This window comes from Gekko japonicus, unplaced genomic scaffold (genome assembly GCF_001447785.1).
Source record: "Gekko japonicus isolate JY-2015 unplaced genomic scaffold, Gekko_japonicus_V1.1 scaffold141, whole genome shotgun sequence".
Taxonomy (NCBI): domain Eukaryota; kingdom Metazoa; phylum Chordata; class Lepidosauria; order Squamata; family Gekkonidae; genus Gekko; species Gekko japonicus.
This window is the reverse complement of record NW_015176455.1, coordinates 384,595-407,362: the sequence shown is the minus strand read 5'-3', so window position 1 is coordinate 407,362 and position 22,768 is coordinate 384,595. Positions and strand designations below refer to the sequence as shown.

Genomic DNA, 22,768 nt, shown 5'->3' with positions numbered 1-22,768 from the left:
TGGAACCCTGGACCTCAAGCGCGGAGGCCAACCTGGTTACAAGTTCCAAATACGCTTTTGGGCCTTCAGTAGATGAAATAGACCCCAAGGGCTGAAGCTCATCGTCGATGTGAGGAACATCGAGTTCGAAGTCTGCCGAATCCGAATTTTCGGAAATCGACATGGGAGAGCAGTAACATATCAATATGTTCTTTCCCTTTGCACAGATGGTAATTCATTTCCAATCTCTCCTCAATATTTTTTGAAAAAACCTGTCTCCATATCATCCTGGCCCTTTTAACCTTCCACACAAATTGATATTGTCTTCCCCTTTTCCACTTTTTCTTCACTTTAGACACTTTAGCCATCATTCCTTTTCCTTTTATCTTCTCTCTCTTCATTTGGCTCCTTTTGATTGCTTCCTTGTTTTGCCTTGGTATCAATATATGTAGCAGCTCCGTATCTTCCTTTTCTTGGCCAACCTCCAAAATCTGCTCCATACTCTCCAAACTCTGGGTACATTTTTCAATTGTCTCAGGACTCTCCAATAACATACGGGGTTCATGTAAGCTTGCAAATGCGGCTTTAATGCCCGCTTTAATGCCCTCTTGAATTCCTTCTTTTAGAACCTCTAGAAACTGCTCCACCGTCATTTCTCCAACCAACATGTCCTCATCCATTTCATCCTCTAGCTCATTTCCCCTTTCAGATGCCATTAGAAGGCAAATTAAATTATGTGAACTTAATATATGATCTTTATATATATGATCTTTATATATTGACTATAGGTGTATAATATGGATTGTTCAGATCAGAGTAAATGGATATCAGGCTACAGAACTTAGGGATTTTTAAATTTTGACTATAGGTGCATAATATGAATTGTCTAGGTTAGAGTAAATTGATATCAGAATATAGGATTTAGGGTTAAGCATCAGTGGAGGGGAGAGAATTAAAGGTAATGGCACGAAATGATTAGTGAAAAGTAAAAAGATTTACTAAAATAATTGTTTTGTTTTATATATGGTTGTGGAGGTGTTCCTTTCTTTGTTTGTTTGTTTTTCTCTTTGTGATGTTTTTGGAGAAATTGAGTAATCTGGAAGGTATTGATTGTTTTGTTGTTAAGACATAGAAAATAATGGTAAGGAAGAGGGGAGATAAAAGGTATGGCAAGGGAAGGGATAATAAAGTTAGGCGGCAGTAAAAGGGGAAAAATGTTAAAATTATTCTAAAATGGGAGAGATAAGTAAGTGTAGGAATGGTTTATGTATACTGAAGAGAAAAGTAGAAGTAAATTATAATAGGAAGAAATTTTCAAAATTATAAAAGATAAATTAATTATATAGGGGAAAATATTTATGTAATTATTTATTTATTTATGTGGTTTGGTACAAAATGAAATGAAATGATTTGATTAATATGAAGGGATATAATTATGGTGGAGTATGAAAATGTGAATGAATTGATCTGATTAATGTTGGAATGTATATATAGTGCTTGGATTACTGGCTCCTCTATAAATGAGTTTAAAATATTAGATAGTATATTTTTAAAGTTTAATGACTTTAAAGAACAACCCTGACTGGAATAGGCGGCAGGTAAACAATGAAAATATTGGGAAAATTAAAACAAAAAGAAACAAAAAATCAAAATAGAATAAAAATAAGTTAATTTAAAATGACATAAAAATCTAAATAGTAGGGAAATTATTATTGTTGGAATAAGTGGAAATTTAGATAGTGGTCTGTCTCAAGAAAATAAGGTGGATAAAGGAAAATATAAAATATTATTAATGGATGCATGTACTGGAAAAATTGTTCTAGTTTATGATTGATTAAGAAGGAAAATGTAATGCTGGGTGGACTTGTTGCGGTTTAGAAAATATTTATATAAGGTAATAATTGAATGGATTGTTTATTTAAAATATATTATAGGAGTATGCATTGTATTGAAAACCCAATAAAAAAAATTTTTTTTTTAAAAAAAGGAAATCGACATGGGAGAGGAGGATCTCCGCTGTTGAGTAAGAACAGCCGGTATCAAGTCATCAATAGGGGGATGAAGCCCAGGTTCTGAGGGAGAACACTTAGGGGCATCCCTAGGTCTCAAGAGTTCAGGAGGCTGGTCAGGGGCCACAGAGTGGGCCGAAGTCACGGACCGAGATCGTCTGGTGCGATCCAAAGTGCGTGGATGCTCATGACGTTCGAAGTGATGAAGCCGATCATATCGGTGTCGGCGAGGAGTAAGAGACCTCGGATAATAATACGGATAGTAATCCGGCTGATCCCGTTCATCAGGAGACCAATATTGGTCATCAGAAGGCGATCCCGAGGAAGAAGGCGACTGGTGACGAATAAGACGCTTTCGGTCATATCGAGATTGGCGGCCAATAGAATGCTCCCTGCCCTCCAAATGGTGGATCGGGGTACGGGAGTGTGGCTACTGAGATCAAGAATCCCGGTGACAAGACAAGTCAGGAGGGGATCTCGTAGATTGTCCCAGCGGAATAAGGCCAGAGGCTGAAAAGAGCGTAAGCGGCGGTGTCGGAGGCCGCAAGGTGGACTTGTTAGGTACAACAGCCAAAGCAGGGGTCGATGTCGTTAAGCCAGTAATGACGACTGGGTCGACAGCTGAAGTCGAAGCCGATGTCAAGGGCTTGACTTTCGAGGAAGCCTTACCGTCAGGCCATTTAGATTTCAACTTTGGTGCCTTCGAAGAGCCGTCTGATTTTTGAGAGACAGTTGAAGCCATGGCAGGGCGCAGGGCTGCCTCTAAAAGCACAGCCCTAAGGCGAGTCTCCCTATTACGTCAAGCTTGTCCAGTAAAACTAGCACAGTGGACACAGCTATCAACTCTGTTTGAGGGAAGTTTAGCTGGGCAATAACGGCACAGTTTAAAAAACGTTGTTTTGCCCATACGTTCTCCACCCCACCCACTATAAAATAAAGGGGGAGAGAGAAGGAGAAAAAAGAAAGTATTTTTTATTTATTTTATTTTTAAAAAATAGTAACGAGAGAGGAACAGAAATGGACGGAAGGCAACGAAATAGAGAGAACAGAAATGTATACTTAGCTGAGGCAAGTACGGAGCGACAGAAACGAGGTGTGAACACACAGGCAGTCGAAGAAAAACTGAGTGGGAGGCGGCTCTCTCTCCCGCTCCAGGCATGCACAGTATGTGCCTGCTCCCCAGGGCGGGAAGAGAGCCCACCAAAAGCTTTCTGAGGCAAACCTCTAGAAGTTTCTCCGGTCGAGGTCGTGCGCAGGCGCCCAACCTATGTGTGGGACTGCACAGAGACCATGACGAAGATCAAGTATGTTCTAGGGATCTCGTGCATGTGTGTGGCAAAAATCTCATGTAGTCTTGCAAGTTGTGAGGTTTCACAATGCTCATTTTAATCAATGAGGAGTAAAGTAATGGCAAGTTATTCAACATAAATAGCCTATACATTCTGACAAAAGAAAAAGTATACATAATATTTTAGTTCATTTCTTTTATCAACATGATCTATATGCTTTTCAATGGATTGTGCAAACAGAAGTGCATCTTGTCCAAGAAAGTTCCCCTGTCTTTTATGTCTCCAAGCAGTAAGTTAGACCTGAGGATCATACCAAGGGACGGAATGGAGTCAGGGAATGCAGATGGTACTGGTTCATGTGCCCATGGGTATATATAGTTTAGCAGTATATAACAGTTGTACTGTGGTAAATCAATTAGGAATTTTGAAAAAGACTTCTGTGCCAGTATAGTTGGCTTAGGTACTTTACACATGCATCTTTGACTACTGAGCCCTAGAGTACCGCCATAGAATCTGAAAGTAAACTAGCTACTGAAAAGCATTATGTTGGCAACCCAGGTTCAAATCCTCACTCTGCTGTGGAAGTTTTGCTGGGTGACTTTGGGCTGGTCACACGCACGCAACCTAACCTGCTTTACAGCATTGTTGAAAGGATAAAATGGAGAAGAGGAGAATGCTGTAAGTCACTTTGAGGCCCCCACTGGGGAGAAAGGTGGGATATAAATGAAATAAATAAATCACCTTGATCAGTTAGGAGACACTCAGGGGGCGGCGGCCTTCCTCAAATAATCCCTATCTGAATTTGAAAATGCCTGTACCGGGGCTGTAGTTATATAGCGCCAGTTAAATAACTTGAATACTGATAAGCTGGGAAGCAGAACAGGGGACTGGATTTAGTCCCTTACCCCAGTAACAAATTTTCCAGTTCCTGCCAAACAGCATAGGTCAAAACATTAGGACTCTTATCTGTACCCCAGATTCAGGGCCCATATTTTCAGTGGGAACAGATTTCTTAAACAGGACCCATTAATGCTAACCAAGTGACATATTCATTCTTCACCTCTTTGGAAGGTAACAGCTCTTCTTTCTGTTCTGTATTTTGGGGTGCTAAATTAATTTTTGAATCTTTCTTCAAAGCCATCAGTGCATCTCGCTTCTGCTTTAGGTATTCTTCTCGTTCTCTGAGCTCATGTGCTTCAAGTTCTGATAAATTCTGAAAAATAAAAGGCACATTTACTATATAGTCTCTCAAGCACACTTTCTATCAGATAACTAATGATTTGTTGAATATGGGGAGTCTTAAAAATTGTTTCACTCTTTTTGCTAGACATTCCCAGGAACAAAATAGCAAAGCAGGAGAGACATAATGCAGCCTAAGACCCAAAGTAGACTTTTTTGTGTAGAAGCAATATGGAGAGTAGTACACCAGGTCAGGCTGTGCACATCTGCCATAGTTACCTTTTCCCTAACAGTATCCATTCAATTGTGGTAGTTTTGGGAGTTACAAACACTCTTGGCCAAACAGTCTGATGCATTCATATCTACCAATCACTTCAGTGATACCTGACGTTTCCCAAGCCTACTTAATTTAGGAGCATTCCCATTACTAAAATAAAAAGGCCACCCTACCACCACCATTTCCAATACAATCCCAGACTAAGGGCTATTCACACTTCATGCAACAACAAAAACCACATTGGCCACTGCATATACAATCAAACTAGATGCATGACCACTCCTAGCTCCCTGATGAATATATCCAAAGAACAGGTGGCCCCAACTAAAATTTTAAAAAAACAACTCTATTTGGAGTCAGTGCCTCACCAGGAGATGTTGTGTTTTTGAAGGTGATTTGGAAAATATACTGGGAATTTTTCATTAAATATCTATCGCACCTCATTGGTTCTGCCCGTGATTATGGCACATGTTCATTGCATTAACTGCTCAAATTTTCTTTGAAGCACATACCTAAAATGTCTGCTTTAAAATGTAATGTAATATCAACAACTATGAAATGTAGAGCTGTATACAACACCTCCATCCTCCACAAAGATGGACTACAAGTCAGCAAACTTGGCTCCCAAGTGCTACAACTTCTTTCTCATTCACAGTTACTTTGGGGCGGGGAACAACTTGTATCTTTAAGGCCATGGGTATTAAGGGCATTAAGATGTTCTTATTGGGTGTTTCCCACCCTATCCTTAGGGAGGCAGGAACCAAAACTTGACTTCCTGTCCTCTAGGTGTGACACGCCCCTCAGCTCAGTTTTGGAACTCCAAGAAGCAGTGAACTTTCTAAACAATCCAGAAAACTGAACCAATACAACAGAACTGTAAAAAAGCAGAAAAGGTCAGTAACCAGAAGAAGAAGGGATAGGGACAGGAAGGACTATCCTGAGAAAGAGATAGAAAAGGCGGACATGACGATGAGACGGGAGGGCCCAAGATGTACTCCTTTATCTCAGAGGAGAAGGACCCTTCAGGGTAAGTACCAATGGCCCGTTCTCCCTCTGAGAGGAGGACATCCTGCTGGGACCTCCTACAGCAGTGCCCTTATCATTCAGGTGGGTCATCGTCATGGTCAGCCAGAACTCTGGAGAACTCTCCGTCTGAAGGCAAAATCGGTGGAGTCGAATACGTTTATCTTGCAGTGTTTGACGAAAGTAGACACTGAGGGCCACGTGGCAGCCTTGCAGATTTCCTCTACAGTGGCGCGGTTAGCAAATACCGCATTGGTCGCCGCACTACAGATCGAGTGCACAGTGATACCGGGAGGAGGAACCGTTTTTGTGCTCTGTATGCTTCGGCAATGCAGTGTTTGAGAGTAGAGCTGATTGAGGACTTGGACATCTTACACCCCTTGTTGGGTGGAGAGATCGATATGAACAGGGACTCCGACTTCCTAAAGGCACTGGTGCAATGGAGAAAAACTTTCAGGGCTCAGCGGACATCGAGCATGTGCCAGATGCACTCTTGTGTGTAGGAAAGATTCGGACAGAAAGCAGGAAGACAGATCTCCTGAGACCTGTGAAACCTGGAATTGAACTTGGGTAGAAAGGTAGGCTCTGGCAGTAACATGACTTTATCCTTATGGAAGATATGGAGTCTTGGGTTGGCAGAGAGGGCTCCCAGCTCCGCTACTTGGCAAGCTGATGTGACAGCCACAAAAAACAGTGTCTTCATTCTGAGCCACTTCAGCAAAATCTCCTTGATAGGCTCAAATGGAAGCTTGGCCAAGGCATTAAGGACTACGTTTAATCTCCAGGTAGGGAACCTATGGGAAGTAGGAGGATCCCAAACCGACGCCCCCTTAAGAAAGCATTTGATATGGGGGTGTTTGGAAAGACCCAAGCCTTTGAAGGATGGTAAAACTGTCGAAAGGGCCACCACCAGTCTCCTGAGTGTGGAAGCCTTCAGTCTGGAGTTGTGGCCGTCTTGAAGAAAGGCGAGGATATTCCTGAAGCGAGGGTGTAGGAGGTCGATCGATTTCCTCCCAGACCTCCCACAAAGGCCTTCCAAGTAGTGTTATAAATTCTGCAGGTAGACTGTCACCTAGACGCCAGCATGGTGTTAGTCACCTTCTCCGAGTAGCCGAACCTGAGGAGTCAGTCCCGCTCAATCGCCAGGCGGGCAGATGAAGCCATCCTGGATCCGGGTGCCAGACCAGACCCTGCGTCAACATGTCGGGAGTCACCGGTAGCCGAAGAGGTGGTTGGATCGACAGACACTGGAGCTCCAAGAACCACAACCTCCGTGGCCAATAAGATGCTACTACAATGACTTCTGCCCTTTGCTCTCTTATCTTTCTGTGAAGTCTTGGGATGACTGGAGTCGGAGGGTACGCGAACATCAGGCCCTGCGGCCACTGAGATGTCAGGGCATCTGCTCCTTCCGCACCTTGATAGTACAACCTGGTGAAGTATCTCTTCACTTGAAAGTTGAGTGGAGAAGCAAACAGGTCCACGGTTGGAAGACCGAGGTGATCCACTATCAATTGAAATAGGTCCTGCTTCAGTGATCATTCCGCTTCCTGCAGCTGGCAGCGATTGAGCCAGTCTGCTTGTGTATTTAAGGCTCCCTTTATGTGTTCCGCCTTGATGGAAGCTATGTTGGTCTCTGGCCAAAGAAAAAGCCACAACGCCTCCTGGCGAAGACACGAAGACCTGAAGCCCCCTTGGTTGTTTATATAAGATTTGGCGACAATGTTGTCCGTTCTGATCAAGACATGATGGCCGGCAACTTGAGTGTGAAAACGAAGAAATGTCAGTCTGATGGCTCTTCGTTCTAAGAGATTTATTGGGAGCTTCCGTTCTTCCTTGAACCACAGACCCTGTGTTGGGGTGTTAAGGTAGACTGTACCCCAACCCTGCAGACTGGCATCTGTGACAATTTGCCTCCGCTCCGTCATGTAAGACACACGTCCCTGAAGAAGGTGTGGTGGTTTGGTCCACCATGTGAGGCTGGACTTCACCTTGGAAGAGATTTCGATAGGTGCATCGTCCTGTCTCATAATCCTGAGCTGGAAGGGTCGCAGGAGTTGTTGTAGCGGTCTCGCATATAGTTGGGCCAAGGGAACCATGTCTATGAAGGAAATGACTAGACCCATCAGTTTGGCAAAAGTCATGATAGAAGATTGTCTGCTCCCAATGACCTGTTGGCAAAGGTCGCATATCTTTTCTGCCTTGGAGTTGGGTAGGAACATACGGTTTTGGGTTGTGTCCAGGATCACCCCTAAATGCTCAATGGTTTGAGATGGGACGAGACAACTCTTCTGAAGATTCACCAAGAAACTGTGCATCTGCAGGCATTGGATGGTGATCTCTGTATCTTGAGTGGACTTGAGGCGTGAGGCTGAGCAGATCAGCAGATCGTCCAGGTAATGCTAATGGCACCGCCACGGCAGAAGAGGACATGACTTTCCCCTTGGATGTGGGGTCTTGTGTAGACAGGAGAGCTCCATCCCCCTCGGACTCTGAGAAGCCATCCAAGTCCTCCTGACCCGACATGCCCCAGCCGGAGCGTCAGGCAAGATGAAAAGAGGGGGAAAATAAGAGCAGGTAGGGTGAGGGGGAGAGTTGAGAGGAAGGCAGATAAGGCAGTACAGAGATGGGTGAAGAAAGTAGAATTTGTGGAAATTAGAAAAAGCTTAGAATAAGGCACGAGTGTCGACTACTTGCTGCTCTCCCTGTCAAGGCAGAAACAAAACTGAGCTGAGGGGCATGTCCCACCTAGAGGACAGGAGGTGAAGTATTGGTTCCTGCTTTCCTAAGGATAGGGTGGGAAAAACCCAGCAAGATATCCTCCTCTCAGAGGGAGAATGTTATGGACTGTACATCCTATATGTTGCTGCCTTTTGACCTCACAGTTTATTTTTCCCCCTTATACTGTGTAAAAATATCGGCCAAACAAGAACACACTTCATGCTTCTACTGGTGTGGATTCTAGTCTGCAAATGTTTATACCACAATAAATCTGTTATTAAATGCTATCTAGAAGATAGTTTATACCCTGGAGGATTTTAAAGTGTGCCAAATGGGAGACATATGTTACAAAAAGGTGTTGTTTGGTGTCTTAAGAACTAATCTTGACTCATTAATATAGGAAGGGAAATTTACACTACAGTCATGTTTCCTCACCTCCTTTATGCATACACACTGCCTGATGCCTTTCTCAGCAGCTTCCATGTACAAGCTAGGAGAGCAGAGCCTGCAGGACACATCACGTTTAATTTTCAATGTATCCTAGATCTTCTGAACACAAGTGTATGCCATTGCTCATGAGATCAGTTTCCCAAAAGTGACATCCTTTGCCTGGAACGCAGGGCTTTCCTTATTCAACTCAAGTCTGTGTTGTGTAATTGGATCTGCCCTATCCTACCACACAGAACATCAGACCACATTATCAACATTATTCCTACATTTTTGAAAGGAGAATCAACAGAATTTTGACTTATTTACCCTAAGCTTTAGTAGATACAAGCTGCTTTAAAAAATATACTGAACCCTATAAATGTCAGTTATAATTACTTGTAGCATGTGCAGTCTCTTAGCTTTAACATTTATGCTCATGACCACCCTGTCAATTTTGGAATGAAATTATGTTTCATAGTAATTTGATCTGAGAACTTCCAAGCATTTTTGGGTAGACGTGGGTCACACCTACGAAGTCTAGTTATATATCAAAACCCCCAAAGGATCACACTCTTATAGTTACTTTACAACGCTCCAAACTGAGTCAATTATGGAGTCAGAATTTAAACTGAAGTCACTTCCCTCATTTCCACTCCCCTTTCTTACTTCATATAGCCTTCCTCTCAGATTGATGATTCACCTTGTATCTCCAAAACTACATTCTATACCTCTGATCTTCAGATCTGCCTTTTTTGCCTGTCAGTCCTTAAACTGCTATAGACTCCAGGATGGCTCGTCATTTCTTAAAATGGAACTTTGGTAAAGCATAGCTTCCATTCTCCCTTGCTCTTTTCTGCCAAGTATTGTTTTTTTCATTACAAGCTGGTAATTTCAACACCACCTTTCTCCCCATGTATTCACTCAACTGACTTTCTCCACTTTCTTTTGAAAGAACTAAAACTCTTTTTCTCCCAACAATTGGAAAACACGTTTTAGCCTTTTTACTCAAATCCTTCCCTCTCATCTTCAACTCATCTAACCCATTCTGCTCACTGTTGTTGATGACATTACTCTTTGTACCTTCTATGCTGGGACCTCCTTTCTGCCTACAGTATATTTAAAAGACATTCACGTCTTTTTATTCTTACCCCCACACCTCACTCTCTCTTTCGATGTCCCCTTTTTGCTCATCTGGTGCCCTTGTCCTACCTCAACCCCAAATTACTTCCCCCATTCCCCAGCTGTGCTTTTTCTTCCTTACTGCTTCTTTCTCTGGATCTCTTTACCTCCTGGCCTCTGTTGGGCTACTTCAACTAGTGCATTTAAAGATTTGAGGAAAAATTGAATAACATACTGGTATTGTGATCTGGGATTTTTCAGAAATCCCAATTTTTTTCCAATTCCAATAGACCTGAACCAAAAAATACCGATTTAAAAAATATTGCTCCTAGGCAGTGTTGCCTCTAAGCTGAGTTAGTGTGAGCTAGCTCACAGTTTTTTGGCCTCCGGCTCACACATTTTTGCCTCAGCTCAGGAAGGATGGCTCCAGAGCAAACTAATGTATGCAAATCGCTAGCTCAAAATTTAATGCCAGTAGCTCACAAAGTAGAATTTTTGCTCACAAGACTCCACAGCTTAGAGGGAGCATTGCTCCTAGCTTGGACACAGTGGGAATTTTCTGCTAATGGAAGACACTTCCATCAGTGGAATGGAACTTTTCTGTGTCCCCCTGCTGGCCCATTGAGCTCCCTGAAATGCTGCTACTGGGTGGCAAGGAACCCCCAGCAACAGCATGGGGGGGGGCTGGGAGTCTACAGTGGGGGGGGGGGTGACAAAAAGCAACAAAACCCTCCTACTGATAGAAATTTACCATTAAGTTCAACTAGGCATTTATACACAAGTATAACAAACACAATACAAAAACTAATCCAAAATTATATTCTAGCTATTAAGTATTAGTTGAAGTATCTTAACAGCAGATATTCCAGTATAAACCCACAACGGGATTAAGACGGGAGTAACTAACTCTGCACAGAATTGCACTGTTAGTTACACATGGTCTACATTGTAAAACAAAAAGAACTTTCAACTTACTCGTCCTTCAGTCCCTGCTTGCTTTGTGACACATTCAGAACCATTCCCAATTGCTTTTTTCTGACTCTCTTCCTTCTGTTTGGCAGACGGCACTTCTCGGGTAGAAAGATCTTTGTTTTTTGCCTCAAGATCTAAACTTTCAGTGAGAGAAACGGTATTACATCCTACTAGTATAGATTAAAGAACAGTTAGTTCAACTGCACTCACAGAAGTTTCCTGTCTCCCTCCTCAAACAGCATCCCACCAGAGTTTAGGGGAATCCCCAAGAACAGCTCTAGGCACAGAGCGGAAGTCTGCAACAGGGGAGGACAATCAGCCTACATAAATAAATTACACACACCTCAAGGTGTCAAAAGTGTCCTCCTTCTGGCAAAAAAACCCCTACTGAACCCAACCCCAAGATCTACCATATTTACGAGTACCTCTGTCTACCCTGAGTTTTCTTTTTTATATATATATTTTATTTATAGTTTTTTCACCATATATAACCTTGTACATAATTAAATACATATTTATAAAGAACAAACAAGGAAATAGTAAGAAAAAGGACGAAAAGTGAGGGGGGGGGATCCGAAGAGCTGTGAGGCAAAGGCCAAAAAATAGCGAACCGATCAGACCGACGAAAGAAAGGTCTTTCCAACGCGGCAGTAAGAAAGGAACTGGCAGGATGTCCGCACCCTCCCCTCTGGGCATGCGCGGTGGGGTTTCTGCGCGTGCCCGAGGTCTGGGCACGAAAATCCGTTAAAGAGCTTGCTACAACGCCGATCAATCCAGTGCGTGCGCACTAGATCCCATGGGTGTGAAGCACAGAGACCATGTTGAAGATCCTTGTACATAATTAAATACATATTGTTGGAGTCTTTTAACAAAAGTTTTGCTTTTTTATGTATATGTATAATCTTGACCATCGTTTTTTGAATTCATTTTCATCTTTACCATGTAATAACATTGTTAATTTTTCCATTTCTGCAATGTCTAACAATTTATATACTACCTCTTCTATTAAAGGGATTCTATCTGTTTTCCAATATTTTGCCAATATAATTCTGGCTGAGGTTACCATGTAAGTTAGCATAAGTACATCATTTTTTTCAATACCATTAGGCATAATATTTAACAAGAAGATTTCAGGTGCTAAATTCAAATTGATTTCCAACATATTCATTATCAGTTTTTTAACCTCTTTCTTCGCCTCTCCTACTTTCCCTCCAGCATCCAAAACAGCCACAATCAGGGGCAGGAGTTACAGTGGCATAAAGATACACACCATTAAATTTCTCTTTGGATGAGCAAGCAGGTGGGATTTTTTCATACTCAGAATCTAACCAATTGTTAGTCTGAACAGCCTTAGCAGATAACCAAAAGGACCTCCTCCTCCCGTGTTTGCGCTGCATTTTTCATACAAGCCATGCTTTGTGTTTTCTATCACCTGAACTATCAGAATTCTTTTTTGCCCTACAACAAATAGCAACATGCTGTTTAAATACATATATGTTAGACACTTGAAGATAATCATACCAGATGGCAGTCTGGGAGCACGCTGAACAGGTTCTTTAGCTCCTACACTTTCACTCAGATGTCCTGGAGATTTGTGCGCACCATCAGATGATCTCACTTTATCATGTGACTTGACATTTAAGAGCAAGGAGACAAATAGGAAAGTATAAAAGTAAGGCATTTGTCACATATACCAACTAATTTAGGAAATATATATTGACAAATGTGAACCCACAATACTCACAGTGCGGGGGGAATCCCTCCCTCCCCCACACTGCCAATTCCCTTCAGAGGACACTGGCTGCTGCTCTGGGCCTGGCAACAGCAGAGCAGCATGCCAGCAGCTGCTCCAGTCAGGCTGCACTGGGCCTAGCAGTGGCAGCAGAGGACCCTGGCTATTGCTGTGGGTCTGGCTGCCACAGCAGAGCATACCAGCTGCTGCTCTTCTGCCACCACTGCTGGGCCCAAGCAGCTGCCAGTGTGCTCCTCTGGAATGGCATTCAACTTGAGGCCTTTTATTAAGTCATTAAGGCCTGATAAACACATGTGAATGACTGAAGCTCTGCTCGACAAAACAAAGTTCTAAAAAGAAGTTATTATTAATACTAATAGCTTCACAACATCCACATGGTAGATGTGGCACAGTGCCAATGTGATGCAATGGCTAGAATGCTGGACTAGAATCTGGGAAGCCAAGGTTCAAATCCCCACAATAACTTCAGAGCTCGCTGGGTGACCTTGGATCAGTCACACACTGTCAAGCCTAACCTACCTCACAGATTTGTTGTGATGATAAAATGGAGGAGAATGATGAAAGCCACTTTGGGTCCCCCTTGGGGGAGAAAAGCGAGGTATAAGAGGAGTAAATAAATAAATAAAAATAGACATGTTCAACTAAATCTCAACATACCTCTTTAGTTCTTTTCCTTTCTTGCTCTAGATCATACTCTTCCTTTGATTTCCTGATCAAAAACAAAGCAAAATGCAATGCTCATGTGTGTGACACATTTCTTAATCTGTGCGCGTGCTCTCTCTCTCACGCACACACACATACACAAATTCTGCCTCAGAGAACTCCCAATTTCTAATTCCTAGACGAAGCGGTAACTTAGTCAGCAGTTCCCCTTTAGGAAAAACAGAATGTCAATTATTATATGAAGTATTAACTTGTCAACTTCCTGGGAAGCAGCTGAGCAGCCACCTAGTCCTGAACTGTGGGCCACCCCATGCTCCAGGGGAATTGCTCAGTCATCTCTCCATCACACACAGAGTTAAACCAACTGGACTGCGAAATGACAGGCCCCCCAAAATGCCCATTCCAAATGTGAGACTGAATTCAATTCCGTATGTGTGACATTCACTGCCAGTAACATCATAATGCCCTGGCATATGTCAGTGAACAGGATTCTGGGAAATCCTTCTGCTAATGTTAGTTATGGGCTTTGCCAAGTTCTTGTCATCATGTCAGTACGCACATCCATGGGAGGAATATAGAGCAAAATCCATAGGCAGAAACTGTCTTCTTACCTAAGAACCTCCCTCAGTATTTTCATTTCTTCTTCTTCAATTTCAGTGTATGCATCAGACCCATCTGTCAAGCAGTCAGGAAGCACACCTGTTAAAATTAAGGAACAGATGGCATACAGTTTCTAAAGATGAACTGGGGCCTGTTCTCCTGTCAAACCTTGGGGCAATGTTTCAGCGAATCCTGAACAGCAATTTTGGAAGAAACTTCTATTTCCAGTGCTTGCTACAGGCCCTATCCAAATTAGAGTAATGCAAGAGGAGAATCAGGTACCAGAAATCCCAGTGGATGAACAGAGGGAATAACCTTTGTTTCTGCCCTCTTGCATCCCTGTGTTGTGCCTCTGTGGTGGCCTGGTAACTTCTCAGCTCCACACCTACTGGCCCAGCTGATTGTAATTATGGCATGGGTTGCAAGTGGTCAGTAAGGCAATGTTAACAAATAACCGTACTAGATTACATGCTACTACAGAGGAAGCCTGGCGAGGTAGAATAGGAATCTGAGGCCATTTCTACTACTTCCCCCACCCCTGCTCCTGGGGTGATTCACACCAATGCCTTCCTTTCACAACACACACACAAAGTATATTGTCTCCTCACTGGAAGGGCTCAATGCTTGTGATTTGACGGATAAGACAATGTAACAAGTTACTGGTTATTACAGCAAGGGACAGCAGAACTCTGCTTTAAAACCCTTGCCATTTCCCACACCCACAACTTTATTCAACTGATAGTATGTTTCTGTCAGTGAACAGGGGAAAATGGGGGCAGGGGTTGGAATTCATCCTTAAGCCCAAGAACCTCAGCCTATTGAAATAGAGTTAGTTTGTCTCTTGGGGTATATTCCCCAGTACCCTCACAAATATTTCCCTAAGGTAACACAGGATACCTGCTCTATTCCTGCCTCTTTATCAGCCCTTGAGCCCTATGTACCTATACTATAGATGTCTAAGTCTGGGTAAAGCCTAACTACCTAACTAATCTTCTGGTAGTTTCCCCCATTTCTCTATTGCTTCCCCAAGCCCTGTGTGAGGTGATGACATACTTTCCCTCTACTTAACTCCCCACACACACCAGAAGTTCCATAGCCTTTCACTGGCTCATGGTGCTTAGCCTTGGACTGCAAGGAAATCAATCTATCAGTCCTAAAGGAAACCAACCCTGACTGTTCCCTGGAACGCCAGATACTGAAGCTGAAGCTCAAATACTTTAGCCACCAAATGAGAAAGGAGCACTCACTGGAGAAGACCCTGATGCTGGGAAAGATTGAAGGTAAAAGAAGAAGGAGACAGCAAAGGATGAGATGATTAGACAGTGTTATCGATGCAATGAACGTGAAATTAAGCAACCTCTGGAGGACAGCAGAAGACAGTAGGGCCTGGCGTGATGTGGTCCATGGGGTTGCAAAGAGTTGGACTCAACTGTGTGACTGAACAACAACAACACTCTTCCTATAGGCAGGGATTTGTTGGGATGCCTGGAGGGCAGAACTAGAGGCTATCTATCACAGCCTCCTCTTTCCACATCTCGTTACCTCTCTTGGCCCCTTGCCAGTATTTTTCTTCTCAAAATTGCACCCATAGTTCATTGATCCCACTGATGCCATAGAAAAAAATGAAGTCAGGTCTAGTCAGAGCAAACAAAAAGATAAGAAAAGTTCTTAGTTCCTGTTTCTTACCATTTCTTTCCTGAATTATTCTTATGGCCTGCAACTGCATTTCAATATTTTTCTGGACCATCATTTCTTTAAACAATCTGAAATCTTCTGCTGCCAATACTGGCTGCAAAATGGCCTGTGTGCAAACAACAACAACAACAACATTCAACAAAGTCATTCAAACAATTCAATTGTGGCTCTACCTCCTGCAAAGCTAGCCTCCAACCTAGGCAGTGCAAACGGCTCCCCACCTAAGACTCCATCTCCTGGAACCTGCTTCTGGTAAAATGAACAGATATTTTGCCCCTAGTTCACAGGTCTCCCCAAACAAATCACCTAAAGCAGAGGTCCCCAATCTTTCTGGGCCTGTGAGCCACTCTGGAATTGTCACAGGGTGGTGGGCACAACCACAAATGGCTCCTGCAGGAGGCAACGCCAGCCACAAAATGTCAGGGAGTGGGGTTATGCAGAACTCTAATAATAACTAGATAAACATATGGAGCAGAGGTCCATCTATACAAGGTATAGATAGGAACTCTGGGGCAAGTGATGCTCTGTATTCTTGGTGCTTTGGGGGGAGGCAACAGTGGGAGAGCTTCTAGTTCCTGGCCCCTGATGGACCTCCTGATGGCACCTGGTATTTTTGGTCACTGTGTGACAGAGAGTTGGACTGGATGGGCCATTGGCCTGATCCAACATTGGCTTCTCTTATGTTCTTAACTCTTCAACATTACAGACAGAAGCTCTGAAACACGTCTTTTAAAATTATCATACTGTTCTAAAGTATCTTCTTGCATATAAACACAGCTTACCTTTAGTCTCTCAGCGAATATCCTTGTGCTGTGGTGACAGCTACTCCCAAAGAAATATGTTTAAAAATATGCTCAGCCAATTTGAAGCTGGCCTCTCCCGCTTTCTAAAAACACTTGGCAGGTGCCAGAAAAAGTGTCAGTGGGTGTCATGGGGCCCATGGACACCACACTGAGAATCCCTGACCTGGAATGAGGGCCCACTTTTCATAGCTTGAACAAAAGACTACAAATGGGGGGGGGGCTGCTGTTTTGGTTCAGCTCCAAAGTTTAACTTCTATGGGAAGTATCACATTTTAAGTCCTTGAGCAGATACTGTGCTTAAGCAAGTGCCAGAACAGCATATCCTGATCCACTGGGAAATTATGCTGCTGACTCACTCCAAACTGTTCTCCATGACCACTACCTTTTCCATCCACAGAAATCCTTTGTATGCACATTGTCACTGTACTGTGTAGAAGGATTATGACCAACACAACAGTAGTGATGTAATCAATCACATCAACACAGACTCTTAAGTAAGCTGACAGCATTTTTTTTATTGGATGGAATTTTTTTAAAAAATACATACATTTACATAAATTACAATCAATAATCCCAATATAAACTTCCAAAATTAATTTAACTGCACCTATACAAAACTTCCTGTTTCCAACTTTCTTATAGTCCTTCCTAGTGTCCTTCCGATTAACATAATCACACCAACTTCCATACCAAACAGTACATCAAATTCAATTCTTTTTTACAGATTCCATAGGAAAACTTATTTCAAATATCAATAAACAAGATCCAGCTCTGAGCAAAAGGTTCTGTGCAAGTGCGCATAATGCTTACTATAATCCTGTTTCAACACTGAAAATTTTCTCCATAATCATTATGAACCATATTTTCTGTAACCAAATTTCCAAGCTTGGTAAAATACACTGCTTCCTATTAACAGCTAATACCATTCTACCACAACCAAAAGATGCAATGTTAGCTATCATAAATTCTTAGGTAACTGTTCTGTATTATATGCTGTGAGGCATTCGTGAGCTATTTTGCAGATAAAGTCTCGTCACTTCGCCAGGACCTCCCTGTCACACTTGGTACAGTAAGGAACTGGAAGCCCCTTGTCCATCTTCAGGTCCTGTTTTGGACCACTTCAGTTGGCTCTCTGGTGAGGAAGTAGATAAGATCCTGGCAGCTGTAAGGCCTACCACATGCCCCCTTGACCCGTGCCCATCCTTGCTAGTTAAAGCTTGCGGGGATGGGGTTCAGGCCTCCTTGGGAAAGATTATCAATTTATCCGTCTCTTCAGGGGTATTCCCAAGGGGTTTGAAGGAGGCTGTGGTATGTCTGCTTCTCAAAAAACCATCGTTGGACCCTGCAGTCCTTGCCAACTACCACCCAGTCTCAAATCTTTCATGTCTGAGTAACGTAGTTGAGAGGGCAGTGGCTGAGCTGCTCCAGGCTTTCTTAGATGATGCTTCCATTCTGGACCCTTTCCAGTCTGGCTTCTGCCCCGGTTATGGGATGGAGAATGCGCTGATTGCCCTCACAGATCACCTCCAGAGGCACCTGGATCAAGGTTGGTCAGCACTGCTGTAGCTGTTAGATCTGACAGCAGCATTCGACACGGTTGAGTACGATCTGTTGACCCACTGCCTTGCTGACGTTGGGATACAGGGGACTGCTTTATGGTGGCTGTCCTCTTTTCTCCACGGTCGGGGACAGAGGGTGGTGCTCACAGAGAGGGTGTCCCCGTGCTACCTGCTTGAATGCAGAGTGCCACAGGGGGCAATCCTCTCTCCGAGAGAACTTGAGGCCATCCAATGAAGTTGATGGGCAGTAGGTCCAGAACAGACAATAATTAATTGTTTCACAGATGTGCAAAAAGAGCCATTGAAAAGCCCCCCTGTGATGGACTGCACTTAACAACAGGTTTCCTAGTGCAGCAATTTCAGAGAACTGGGAGGTGAAGAGTTAACTCTTCACTGGAATGGAGAGCTTGAGTGACAGGCTGCTCCCTTTCCCCCCTTCTCTCTGATTGGCCAGTGCGAGCTGAGGAGAACTATATGTTTAGCTGACTTCAGAAAGACCCTGCTGAAGCACTTGCAACTTCTTGCAGGGAGAGCTAATCAGAAGGAGCCTGTTCTCCCATCTGTCACCTCCAGCTGCAAAAGCAGCGTTTGCAGAGATTGCTAATCCTCTAGCCACATGCACAACAGAGGAAAAGTAACTGCCTCTCCCCATATGAGCCCCGGGGAGCTTTACCCCCTTCCAATCAGCACCTCTTGGTGATCCCCAGCCCAAGGGGCGTTTGCTTAGCCTCGACCCTTGCCGCAACCTGGTGAAACATGCTCCCACCCGAGATCAGGGCCCTGTAGGACCTATTACAGTTCTGCAGGGCCTTTAAAGCGGAGCTGTTCCGCCAGGCTTTTGGTTGAGGTGGTGGATGTTCAACAATTCTGGCCTCCCCTGTTCATGGCCCCTTCCCAGGGCCATGCTGCTTAGACAACACTACTTGGGCACTGGAGCTTTTATTCACTTGACATGAGGCAAAGGTCCTCTCTATTATTATTGTGTCATCTGTTGTTTTATTAATTTTGTGTTCTAAGCTGCCCTGAGCCCACTCGTGGGATAGGGCAGGGTATAAATTAAATTTATTATTATTATTATTATTATTATTCTCCAAGAGACACAATAATAGCGTAAGAGAAATATATTTTTCTATAGTATCTCTTATCCCTTTTTGTACTGTATTTCAAAAGTCTTTTACAATATTACAATCCCACTGCCTGTGGAAAGAGGAAACAAAATGTTTTCCACAGCTCCTACACCAACCTGTGGCATTTGAAAACATTTTTCCTAACCTGTTCAGTATGTAATACCAGCTACAAATCACTTTTTTCCTCTAATTTCTCCATTTTCTGATAAGCCAAGATACATTTTTAAAAACACATCCAAATCTTGTGTGTCAACTCCTTTTTAAATTTATTTCCTAACTTTTTTTAAAGTTGTACCTAGGATTTTCATTTTCTTGTAGTAATTTATGTATTATAGAGTGTGTACCCCTTTTTGTTCAGGTGCGTTATATAACCACTTCTCTATTATCATGAGTAGCTTCTCTGATGTTGGGTTCTGGCAGTTTCAATAACAAAGTTCTTAATTTGCATATGTTGCAATCTTTTATTTGCTGATGTTCCTACTCTGGGCTCAAAATATTCCCATAAGCCTTGTTGCTATGCTAAAAAATGACAACATTATTAGGCATCTGGAAAATTAAAAGTTTTAGCTGCCTTGAGCCAACAGGAAATACGGGTTATTTATTTATTAACATATGGATAACACTACGAGACACATATCAGGGGTGGGAGGATACTCCATAGTAGAAGTAACATCACAGAGAAAGCCCTGACATGGATCCTACCATGGATCCAACTCCACTGAGCAGAGTTTGAAGTCTTTGTCCAGCCTAAGGAGTGCTCTTCCAATGAAAAAGCCATTTAAGTTGCAGGAAGGCTCCTTACCCTGCACAAATTTTCTCCAGCCTAAGACTGGATCTACATCCTTATCTCTGGTTGTTACTCTCCTTACTTCAGAAGGCCAGGCCTAAAGAGACAGCCTCTACTTGTTCCGAGAAGGAACCAGGCTGCTGGCGCTTAAAATCAAATAGGTGGCAGAGCAGTTTTTAAACTAAATCTTGGGGGAAAGCTGACAGGAGATTAAATATCTCTGGTTCAGGGTGGCTTATCTCAAAGAGATGAAGGGGTAGCTGGTACTATTCTACAAGGAAATGGATTAGGTCAGGCCACTGAGAGGGTGACAAACAATATTAACTGCCTGGCAAGGTCTAGAGGCCACAGGAGGAAGGCTGCAGGCCTAACATGTCTGGGAAATTATACATGTTTATATCCAAATGGATCCACACCTTTATCTCTAGCTGCTACCATTACTTTGTGTGTCCAAGGTAAAATGGGGAAGCTGAAATGCTTAGTGTCAGAACATAAACATTGGGCGCGTTCAGATGGGCCATTTGAGCCGGTATACGTGCCGGTTAGAAACAGACTATTTACGCGTGATCACACAGCCAACATCTGCCTCTCGTCCCCAACCGTCCCAAACCCCCTTTAAACCGGAGTATTCTGCTACCAGTTCCCCAAGTGGTGTTTTCCTGCTGCTCCGGTTCTAGCCACATTTCCCCCCTGTGTGATCGCTCCTCCGCCGATGTAGAGCCACTTCCTGTTCCCCGGTCGAAAGCTGCCCGAGGCTTCCGCTTTTCGCCTGCCTTTTTTAAATTATTTTTAAGCATCGGCGATATGCGCTTGGGTGGAGTTTCGCCCTGGCATTAATAAAACCAAAGTTTAAACGGTACCTAGTTTTGCTGTATAGACGAGTTCAGGATCTCAGGGAGTCCAGTTTCGGGGTAAAAGTGTAACGGGAAGTGTTCCTTTAATGATTAAAGGGAAGCGTCATGGCAGTTGGGTTAAAGGGGAAATTGCTGTACTGCGCACGCGCAAAAATTTCAATACTTAAGATGGCTGCCTGTGCGTATGCCCAAACTGAGAGGAAAAAAACCCGTGTGGACAGCGAGGAGCGATGTGGCTGCACAGCGATCCAGAACAAGGAGGTGAGTGTGATCGTGATTCTTCCAGGTTAAAAAAAAGCGCATCGGACCGGAGCAATTTACACCGCTCCCGGCACGCCATCTGACCGCACCCATTGGGGGTTATTTCAGATACTTGGTAGGATAAGGATAATCAGTGGGATACAGTGATTCCTGGATATAAATTATATCAGAAGGATAGGGAGAGAAGGGTCAGAGGTGGAGTGGCTCTGTTATGTCAGAGAGGGTATACAGTCCAGTAAGACTGAGAATGTAAAAGAAACATATTCGCTTACAGAAATGCTATGAGTGGAAATAGTGTGTCCAAAAGAAAGTTTAACTCTGGGAATTTGTTATTGCCCATCAGATCAAAGGTTAGATGATTTATAAATAGCAAAAGAATTAAGTAAAGCAGCTAGATGAAATAACTGTGTCATAATAGGTGATTTTAACTACCCACACATTGATTGGGTCAATGTGTCTTCAAGTCAGGAGAAAGAGATTGGGTTTCTAGATAGTCTCAATGACTGTCCCATGGAGCAGATGGTCACAGAACCTACCAAGGGACAGACAATCCTGGACTTCGTCCTAAGTAACACCCAAGACCTGGTGAGAGATGTAAATCTGATAGCACTGGTTGGGAACAGTGACCATAATCTTATTAGGTTCAACATTTATGTATTTTATTTATTCTATTTTATTACATTTATATCCTGCCCTCCTCGCCGTGGCAGGCTCAGGGCGGCTAACAGACATACATGTGAATATACACATTAAAACTCCATAATATGGTAAAAACAAAATTAAGATTACAATACCATAGCTGCTCAGTACATACTATAATAAAAAAATGGCAACATTCTGTCAACATTTGAATGGCCGGCTTCCAGTGTGGCGCAGCGACAGGCAGTTTTTTGGGGAGGTTCCCAAGCCACCTCTTTTTGTTCTCTTTGAAGCTCCCCTGTCTTTCCAGTCCGGGGGAGCTTCGTCTGCTCTCTCGGAGGCAAGGCAAGGAAATTCTTGGGAGTACCTACCCAACAAAAAGGCTAAACTTGTTAAGGCAAAATTAAAGCCTGGTACAAGGAAGCATGACAAGCATGGAAGAAATAATAAAAAACTAAAGAACACTGGACGGAATCCCTCCCTTTTGCACTTGAATTGTAGGAGGGAACAAATCGAAATGGAAGTTCATGTATTTAAAGAAAGAAGACACCTAGCCATGGTTGTAAAGAAAAAAAGGATGCAGAAAATCAAGAAAAGATTAGCATATTATAAAGTGGTTTAGTATAAATTATGGGTTAAAGGAAAGATGAAAAATAGATGTACTTTATATAGGAACTGTGAGATTCTGTATATACAATGAATTTATAGTATAATGGGTGATGTTTAAAATGGGCAAATAAGGTAACTAATAATTTCTGTAAAGTAGCTAATACATTCTCAAGTTTGCCAAGTTAAAATAGCTATTTCTTAGTACCATTGGAGAAAATGGGGTTTAGTTGATTTTTGTTTTACAGTAACATGAAGAGAATTTAGTAGATGTATGAGGCATGAATAGTTTAGATAATGCTTAGTCAATATTATAGCTAAGAATTTTGATGTTTCAGCTTACCTGATCCTCCCCTTATTGGGTGTTTAACTTACAAGACAGTAAAAGGGGGCGTAAAGATAAAAGCAATGTGTTTATAAAACT

The 22,768-nt window shown here is 42.9% G+C and overlaps 1 protein-coding gene across 1 annotated transcript in view; it reads right to left on the bottom strand.

Annotated features, from left to right (window-relative positions):
• Positions 1 to 22,768, bottom strand: part of CFAP36 (cilia and flagella associated protein 36) — a 41,919-nt gene that overhangs the window by 3,703 nt on the left and 15,448 nt on the right. Inside the window, exons 4-9 of the mRNA XM_015426925.1 lie at positions 15,700 to 15,814; positions 14,025 to 14,112; positions 13,408 to 13,459; positions 12,519 to 12,627; positions 11,001 to 11,131; positions 4,338 to 4,490 (exon numbers count right to left, since the gene is read on the bottom strand). Coding sequence (XP_015282411.1) covers positions 4,338 to 4,490; positions 11,001 to 11,131; positions 12,519 to 12,627; positions 13,408 to 13,459; positions 14,025 to 14,112; positions 15,700 to 15,814 — 648 coding nt within the window. The remainder of the gene's footprint in view (positions 1 to 4,337; positions 4,491 to 11,000; positions 11,132 to 12,518; positions 12,628 to 13,407; positions 13,460 to 14,024; positions 14,113 to 15,699; positions 15,815 to 22,768) is intronic.